General features: G+C 35.5%; 1 protein-coding gene across 1 annotated transcript; it reads right to left on the bottom strand.

Moving 5' to 3' along the window:
- Window positions 1-387: 387 nt before the first annotated feature.
- Window positions 388-7,512, bottom strand: NFIL3 (nuclear factor, interleukin 3 regulated). Its single transcript, XM_026866326.1, has 2 exons — window positions 7,286-7,512; window positions 388-4,407 (listed from the first exon to the last, which is right to left on the bottom strand). The coding sequence occupies exon 2, from the start codon at window positions 4,216-4,218 to the stop codon at window positions 2,842-2,844; it is 1,377 nt and encodes a 458-aa protein (XP_026722127.1). The 5' UTR covers window positions 4,219-4,407; window positions 7,286-7,512; the 3' UTR covers window positions 388-2,841.
- Between the last annotated feature and the right edge of the window lie 2,480 nt (window positions 7,513-9,992).

The following is a 9,992-nucleotide window of genomic DNA, read 5'->3' as shown; positions in this document are numbered from 1 at the left end:
GTCATATGCGTATGTCACAATGTACCAGCTAAAAGCTGCAGCAGGGGAGAAGAGTTCCACTGTGTTCTTTCCCTCCCCCCAGTCAGCGTGACTCCATTTTTCCCAATGCCATGTTCTAAAGGAAAGCAGGCTAAAGATGGGTGAAGGTCTCCGGGTGAGGAGGCCATCTACTCCACATTGACTGCAGTTGACCAGTTGAGTTTCATCTGGCCAGTTTGCAACCATAGCCAAGAACGAGGCTCAGTATGTACCACCCACATGCATTTACATCTGTGGAAGATAGCCCAAATACTAGCTGCAGAAATAGTAACTTCAGCACCAATGCAGCTAATACCTCTGTGTTAAACTAGGACAAGGAAAAAAATAGAAAATCATGTTGTAATTAGATCTGGTTTTGAACAAAAGACAAATTATTTATTTCTTTCTTCAAATGAAGCATAACACTAAGGTATAAAGGGAGTATAAATAACATCTGATTGTGCTCCTAAGCTCCATGCTATTACTTTCTTGCAATGACATCCTTCAACAAATTAACTACATCATTACTGTTAAGTATTAATTGCACAAAACAGATACACAAAATATATAATGAGCTAGAAAGAGGACAACATTCTTCCATTATGACAAACAACTGTAACAAGAAATGGAAAAAAACCCAATAGATCTAGGCTTACACAGATGGCAACACTGAGAGTTTTAAGTCCTCTCCTTGAACACATTACATGTGATAAATAATATGCAAAATATTTAAAGAATTTTATTGTTGCTTACAGAAGATACTTAGCAAGCAAAGAGACAGTAGCAATCACTGCCTCGTGTCTCATATCCCCATCATTCAATGCAAATGTTTACATTTCATGCAATAATCCTGAGCTTATTTTCAGTAACATTGAAATGTCATCTATATTAATTACCAAATACATACAGAGCCCAGCTATGGGGTCTATTGTATTATTAAGGCATTAAAAAAGAATAACAGTTTATTAACTCTGAATGCCACAAATACAGCACAGCAGTTTGAAGGCTCAAAAAAGCTCAGAAAGTACCAGTGATTTCTGTGCCAAGGTCCTCCCAGAACATGACTGTGAATCATCAGCTCCTGAAAAGGTACAGAATCAAATCCTGGCCTTGCTGACATCAGGGAGTTTTGCCATTGCCTTGACTGCTGGACCAAGCTTCAGAGCTACCAGGAGTGACTCAGACTCCTCTTCATATCCCCAAAAAATTGACAAAACATCCTCTAACTCAAGTCAAGTATGAATTTAAAAAACAATACCTACATATTGTTTTCTGAATTAGTATTTTAAGTCTATGGAAAGGTTCCATTCATTATATATACATTATGGCAAGTAATAAGAAGCTTTTTAAGAAAAAGCTTATTTGTTAGTCTGATTTATTAGTATGTTAAAAGAAGGGGGAAGTATCGCGAAAAGAACTTTTGCCATGTCTATGCTCTACTTATAAATTATTTTAAATTTTAAAATGAAAGACTTTGGTAAGCCAGACCAAGGATATGTGATGCAATTCTAGTCTCCATGGTTCAATGGCTCTTCTCAAAGACAAAGACCACTGTAGCCCTGTCCAGTCATCAAGTGAAGAACTTGCAATCCGCATAAATTCTAAGGGGCTAACAGTATCTGGATTGTGCAGTTCTTCACATAGTGTCTATTTTACATTTCAGAACTTCTTGCAAAATGCCCTGCAGTGAACCAGGGTATTCCAGTTCAGTTAACTAAGCCATTGAAACCAAAGCCAAATTGGTGGTAAGACTTACTTCATACTTAAAATTGCATTATGTCCCACACTGGGAACTAAAATAGCAGATGATCTCCTCTAACTCTGCTGCTACTATTGCCTGCCCCTTATGTAGATATTTGCCTAGTTGAACTCAGTTTACAGATCCAGTAGCCTTATCCTTCATCTACAGGTGGTCCACGGTCTGCCGTGGAAAGAACCATGGTATGCAAGAGGGACAATGCAGCCTTTGTGCAAGCTTCTTTCCATGCCTGCACCCCTTACACACACAAGCCACCCCTTGAGAAAGATGGTGTGTTGTCCAATTCTGCCACTGCAAGGCTCTGAAAACTTTGCAGATGCACAAACCCAACTTAACTAATTTTATCTAAAACACCAAGTTATAATATTGAAAAAATGGTTTGCCACAATAAACCATTCAGGAAACTCATTACTGTCTCATTTGAGATAGAAGGAGAAAAAAGGTTGTTGTAGTTACTGGGTTAGAATTTTCATGGTTTTTGGTTAACTTCTACTAATAAATAAGTTAAAGAAGGCTAAGGCTATAAATTGGTACTGTTTCATTTATAAATATTAATTTTATTTCTATTATCTTCTAAAAAAGGTCTTAAGGAAAAAGGCGGCCAGAAGGATTACACATGTTGTAAATTGTAATTTGGTTGTTAGGCTGTAAAAACCAAACACATAAGTGAAGTTGAGCACAGTGTAAGAAAAAGCCAGGTTTTAGTTAACAACTTATTTACAAGTTCATAAAATCAACTGAACTGGAGTAGATGTTCTGTGTTTGTCACCAATGTTTTATTGTAACTGGTAACTTGCACGCTTTATAGTAGAAGAACAAAAAGAAAATAAGGTTCACTATATACAGCCTTTGTACAGGCTACTTGACTATACACAAGGCATAGTGATCATAACACAACCTAGTCTTCATAATAATTTGTGCACAAAAAGACACCAATCAGACATCATGTGAACATTACAGTGAAATGACATCACAAGTCCAGTGAAAATTCAGCATAATACAAAACATATTGATCTACTGCAAATGACATCCTTTAAAACGATAAGCCTTTATTCAGTAGTAACTTAACCAGAGTCTGATGCAGAGATTTGTTGTGTAGTTATAAGTCTTTTAAGCGAAGCAACCTCTGCAGATAAGTTTGCTATGCCCTGCTTTAAATACAGGTTCTCTGACTCAGCGACATTGTAGAGATGGTCTTTTATTTCAGCAACTCCAGTTTTGCAACCACTCTGAATTTTTACATTGAGTTCCTTCTGATGCCAGAGTTCTGGTTTAAGTGACCAGTCTTGGATGTTAGTCACTTGAACCGAGAAAGGAGTGTGAGAAGAATGCACCAAGTTTTGTGCACCATGCTTTTCAAGCTCAAAATGTCTTTTTGAGGACATGTCAATGGGTGATGACAATTTCTGTGTTGCATCATAGTCATTATCCATTGCTTCCACTTTAACTTGCATGGCTTTGGCTTTAATTCGAAGCTTGTGAGGCAAAGCTGAAGAATTCACTTCTGGAACTTTAACCGTTGCATGAACATTTTTATGTTCAACTGGGGAATGGATTGGACCCTTAGGAACCTGTTGTTCATCTTCTCCATCAGATGACTTTCCAACTACACCATCATCAGTTTCTGATGTTCTGGGTGAATTACTGGAGGACCTATTAACTTGCAAGAGAGGAGGAGAATGTGAGTACACATTAAAGGTAGCTCCCATGTAGTTTGGATATATGGATGCTTTATACGAGCCTCTGTCATCTCTTGGCTCTCTCTCTAATTCCATGGGCTCCTGTTTAATAATCTGGAACTTATTTTCAGGACTTCTGCAGTTGCTTTGTATACAACTTGGTTGAGTATGCTCTACAGATGATATTTCAGACACATCAGACATTGAGCTTTGAGGAGAATGTTTAATGACAGAAATACAACTGCTACCAACTATAGATGGTTCATGTTCATCTACAAATGAGTTAATATTTGATTTGGAACTCTGGTAGTCTTGGAAATACACAGTTGTTGAGCTACTGAGTTTCTGTATCTCTTGGGCATAGGCTGCAGAACTAATTAAACCAAACTTTAGCTTCAGCGAAAGCAGCTCTGCCTTCAAAGTGGCATTCTCCTCTCCCAGTGCAATTAGTTTGTTCTCTAAGACAAGATCATTCAGTCGTCGCTTTTCACGAGATCTCTTGGCAGCTTCATTATTTTTCCGCCTTTTCTCCCAATACATAGCATCTTTCTTTTCATCTGGAATGAATTCTCTCTTTCTCCGGCAAGCTGAAGATTTGCTTTTTCCACTATTTGCTTCAGTAAGTAGTATATCTTCATTTGTAGACAATTCTTCGGGCACTTCTGCTAAAGTAGACTTAAGTACCATGATTTTGTCCACATTGCTACTTGTGTCAACAGGTCCTTGTTCCTTTTTAAGGGTCTGCATTTTTCTCAGCTGCATCAGAAACACTTTGTAGTAGATCTACAATAAGCAACAGAGCAAGCTATTTCCCCAGTACTTCTCACTCCACAATTTGTTAAATACAGTAATTTTAAATCCACACACATTCTTCCTTTTCTTTCATATTCTCAGACAGAAGTGTCTAGAACCAATACTCTTGGCAGAGGCAATGGAAATCTTCTTAAAAACCTGTAATAAATAGAGAATTTGATTACTATTTAGGAACTGCTGGTTCAGGATATGCAAAAGTAGCTTTTGATAAAAAGCTTAGACTAGCATTTGGTTCATTAAACCTGCTGTAATATGAAGACAGCTCAACACTGAAACAACTGATATTCTAAGCTTTATGATACCTATGTAGCAGATTTGCTTCCAAAACAAATAAATATGATCCAAGGAAAAATCAGTAGAAAAATATTTGAGTTTTGATCCTACAGTAATGTTGTCACAGAACTTTCCATGATATCACTGATTAACCTAAGCCTCCAACATTCAACACTGTAGGACACCAGGCATGTTGACAAGCAGCACAGGGAAGTATTTTGTTCTTCCACACTGAAGGATCTCTTCCAAAACCAGCTGTGGTTTTGTGACTTAAAAATGCTATATATTTGGGTCCTTCATGGATTAAAAATAACACAAGCTGATTTTAAGAAGCTGGAGTGATTTGTATTGTCTTAAAATAACACCACTATCCATTAAATCTATTAAAGATTTAATTATTGGTTTTGCATCCTATAAAAATATATATATACATATATCTATATACACACACATGTTTATATATATACACACTTGGAATTTTAAAATGCCTTTATGATCAATCATATCAATTCAAACTAGCAAATGCACACACATAATTTGGGTGAATACCTAACAAAAAATTATTGGCAAAAAATGTATTACACATTTTTTTCTTTTCTCCTACAAAGAACATTTTAAAATCAATATTGAAAAATAAATCAGAGAAATAACATTTAATTAATAATTTACATTTGAAAAGTAGTCATTGCATCAAAGTAAAGTTTAATATTATTGAGGCATGTGCACCTTTGAAAAACAGTGCATTAAAGTGGAAGTTTAGCTCTAAAAGCTTTACCATTAACAAAGGAAAACTAGCTTAACCTTTAGCTTCAGACATTTTAATCACTAAATTTGAATTTAGCATTTAAATTAGCCTTTGTTTTATTTAGTCCCTCTTAATGAAAAAATACTTAATTCTCACAAGATCATTTGGTCTTGATCTGAGATATAGCTTCTCAATATCTCACTTCCCACTTCTCATGTCCCTGGTAAAATAAATGTAGTATGCCAAGTGCTTTTATAGAACTATCGAGTCAGAAATTATTCTTGTCTGTATATATAAAAAAATAAAAAATAGATCAGCCACTTCAGATTAATGTCACTATTTATTGGGAATGTTTTTACAATACTAATGAAACTCATTTTAACATTATCAGTTGGGAAAGTTATAATTAATGAATTATATTCTGCCAGTTTCTCTTGTCTTTTCCAGAAGGCAAAGAGGAGTGAGTGATGTAATAACAATTAAGCAGGGTCATAAAGACTCAGGTTTCAAGCTGGGTTCTGTTCCATCAAACCATGCCAACTCTTCTGTCATGAAAAATTAACACATTTAATAGAACAGCTAAGTGGAATTTCCTAAAATCCGTGGTTAATTACTGACATATAACTATCTGTCTTCGATAATACAGCCTTAATGGAAAATAGACTTAGAAGCCAGCCACACCAAAGACATCATCTAACATTTCAATGCAAAAGCAGCATCACAAATTGCCATGTTTTAAAGGAGAAATGTATCTCTAATATACAAGCAATTACATAGTTAGATCCTGATCCAAAATTCAAACTGGAGTCAAAGTTAGGTAAAATATAAGCTGGATCAAGTTTAAAATAAGCCCCACAACAAAGCAATATCTGTTTTTTCAAACATTCAGTATAATTTGATTTGCTGAAGAAGCTGTATAGTCATTCTGTCCATTTCACTGCTACATGTAATCATTTAATATGCATACCATTTTAAAACTAGTGCAATGCAATACATAAAAAACCCCTACATCATTGTTGAACACACAGACTTTAACATTTTTTAAAAGGATAAGGCCACCTGAATTTTTGTGGCATTTGTAGAATATCCAGTCTCTGTAACATGACTTTACATTAAAAGAAGAAAAATACTGAGATTTCATTTCATTATCCTGTAGCAATTGGGAACACAGAGCTATTGATCTCTAATTGTCTTGATATACTTCAATCACTGTGTTCATTTGTTATCGTTAACAGCTTTTGCGTTTGTGAGGGAATGCATACACAGCAGGAAGCAGTGTAACATGTACTGAATACCTATGAAATCACTTGTCTCTTAGTATGCACCTTGCTAACTCTGACTGAAGTCAAAAGGATTCAAAACAACTTTTGTAAAATTTCAGGGCCTTACCAATAGAGGTCTTACTGAATTTAACAGGACTTGAGACCTACACTCAAAGCCAAATAAAAATACTTAATTCTCTTAGAAAATTGATACTAATATGCACACAGCATTATTTTCTATACATTTACCTGACATATACCCAGGAATATTTACACTCACATGAAACAGTATCGACAGCAAGCAATTACTTATAAACAGAATCTGTGCATATTTTAGAAGAATGAAACTACACCTACACAGATTTAGCACAACTTTTTTTCCCTCTTATATTCCAATCTTCCATTTCCACATGATACAGAAGCAATAAATTTAGTCTTGAACAAGACCGTTTGGGAAAAGAACTACAACACTGTGTCTAGCTGTATGGTCTTCAGCCCAAAGTGATCCCACTTTGGTATTTGTCCAACACTGTGATCTAGGAAAAATACTAATAATTATAATAGTAATACTAATAACATTAATAATAGTAATAAGCAGCAAAAAGTTGTTGGAAGTTTTTTTCCCTAAATTAGTGTAGACTAGTGGCATAGTTCATCAGTATGACTGTCTATGCATCAGTAAAAACTCAACCGCATGTCCAAGCATAATCTCCTGCAGCCTAACACTAGCACTGACCTGCAGTTAACAACCCAACAACCTGCAGAGTTCATGTCCCTTGTTCCATGGGACTTCTGCAGTTTGGGCCATTACAGTGTACAATCACTGGTAACTCCTGTTTTGGCCAGACTCCCTTCTGTACACATGGTTCCTGGCACAAAGAGACAGAACGTAAGTAGCATGTAAGTCTATAGCAAATATTGTGAATCAAAACGACCATGGTTTTGCATGAAGTATTCAACTCTACTCTCTGCCAGAGTCCATCAGCAAAGCTGTCAAGACAGATGTATAATCCATTGACACAGTCTTACTGGTTTGCTATTTATGTAGTTAGTTCTAATGTCATTACTTTAGTGAACTAACGAAACAGCAATAAATCTTTAGCTCTTTCAACATCTTCCTTGAGCACTTTTATCATGGTAACTGGAATTGCTGCTTTACAAACATGAGTCAAAGCCCTTGTTTATTAATACTTCTCCATGTGGATCAGCCCAGTGCTGAGTCTGTAAACAAATTAAATTCCATCTGATGATAATGGCAAAATGCCTTCAATGAAAGCAGACATTTCACTTCACTTGCATTTTATAATTCCACTGGAAAACATCAGTATTTACACATAAATTAATGAACTGTAATGATTCCTCTGACTATATTTCAAATTCCAATATTTTCCCTTATGATTAATTTTTCAATTGCTTTATCACTCCCTCATAAAGTGTTATAAAACCAACATTTAATACTGCCTTACATTAGTCACCGTTAATTTTTTTTTTTTTTTGGTTGGTTGATGTTAATGGCATTGAGTGCCAATTCAACAATGTAATAACACTCGACCCTATTAACTTAATTACAGACCTAGTCTTGCTCCCGCAGTAATTTTGCCATTGGCTTAAATAGAAGCAGGATACAAGCATTAATGAGACTTTTGTATAGAACTCAAGCTATTGAAACAAGAAATTATGTATGCAGAAATCATGAAAAGTTAATTTATCCATGGACTTAAAAAAATACTTAAGTGGTCTGACAAAATAGCATATTAAGGATCTGAACCTGGGGATCTGTGTATTCATACAGTAGTAATTGAAATGTTTCAAAAGGTTGAAGGACAGGGTCACAATCTTTCCTCTCTCCTCTGTGTAATATAATTACGTAAGTCATACCTGAACTCACGTGGCCTCCCCTTGTATGTATGATTCCCCACAGAGTAACTGTATATGTTTGTATTTAGCAAAATAATTCATGCTAACTCCAAGCATAATTTTTCAAACATATCCTAGAATGAGATAACCAAATGTTTAGTTCTATTGCTCTAGTATTTTGATAGTAATTCTATGAAACTAAATGAAAACCCATTTCTAGCAGTTGGATGCTCAATCACAATTCTTTTGTTTCACCATGCATCCAAAAGATTTCTCTCAGTCCTACAAAAATGGGAGAAAATAATAGCTAAGTACAACTTCTTGTTTTCAAAATAACCATGCCTCTATCACCACCACCACTATACAGCAAACTGCAGGAAAACAATAAAAGCTCATATTGATATGTGTCCGTGCATATTTTTAGTTTTTGTTGTCCATATTTTGCATAGATATCATTAACTATATTACTGCTATCATTCTCTCACAAGCTACTTTGAAAAATCTGTCTACATACCAGAAGAGTTGGTGTAGAACCTGCTCATAGATACCAAAACGACCTGTTCACATTCCAAACTTTAAGAAACTGAAGAATATAGTCTGCACTTTATCTTCAAAGTATTTTAAAAACAGTTGCTATCTGTCTCAAGACTTTTATGAGGTACAGAAAAAATATCAACTGCACATGCAGGACAGGAGGCTGAGTTTAAGCTTTGGTGAATACACAGCCTACCTAAACACTGCTGAAATACTTTGGAGCCACTCTACCTCTACTGCTTTTCACAGTCAAAAATTATGCCATGGAATTCTGCAACTCTCGGGTCTATCATAATTCAGAAATCCTTTCAAACAGAGGACGTGGCCCCATTCCAACCTTCACTGAAATCCTTCAACATACTTTTTCTTGCCTTTTATCTAGCACAGTTAGTAAAATTATGTTCCTGTTGCAGAAAAGCTTTAATGCTGGCTCTGCTGTAAGAGAGATATTACCCATAGGATAGATTTGCAGGGAAGAGGGTCTAGGCAATGTAGAGCAAATGAAGTTCAAACTTTCAGAAAAAAACCCCTAGGTGACTGCATTTTATGCTATGATGGACAGGTTATCCACAGCCACAAAGGGAAAAGGCATTTGCAATACAAATGTTACTGCCACTTACTGCCATTATATAGTTGCTTTCATAGAGAACCTGAATCCATTACAACAGCACCGAGCAATGGAGAACTATTGATCCTGTACACAGTTCCCTTTTCTTACAACTTCATGGGCATCTTAACTGCTTATGGTTTCAGGATCAACGTGTAATTGGGTCAGTGGAACACTGATGATGATAGCTTTGTACAAGATGACCCATTTTTGCTAAAATGTCGGTCATCTTATTGAAAGAAAAAATGGGAGATGTCTATACAATATAGCCCATTGGGAACATAAAAAAAAAAAAAATTCTTATGTCACTCTTCTATCAAATATAAAAAAACTAAATAAGATCATCATGAAACTTGGAACATTACTGCAGCTTCATATTACCCATCTCTAAGCTGTACCCAGAAAGTTGATGTCACATGTAATTTTTACAAAAGGCTTTCATTGT

The sequence above is a fragment of the Athene cunicularia genome (genome assembly GCF_003259725.1).
Source record: "Athene cunicularia isolate RWA chromosome Z unlocalized genomic scaffold, athCun1 chrZ_part2, whole genome shotgun sequence".
Lineage (NCBI taxonomy): Eukaryota > Metazoa > Chordata > Aves > Strigiformes > Strigidae > Athene > Athene cunicularia.
The sequence above is the reverse complement of the archived record's forward strand: the minus strand, read 5'-3'. Positions and strand labels throughout refer to the sequence as shown.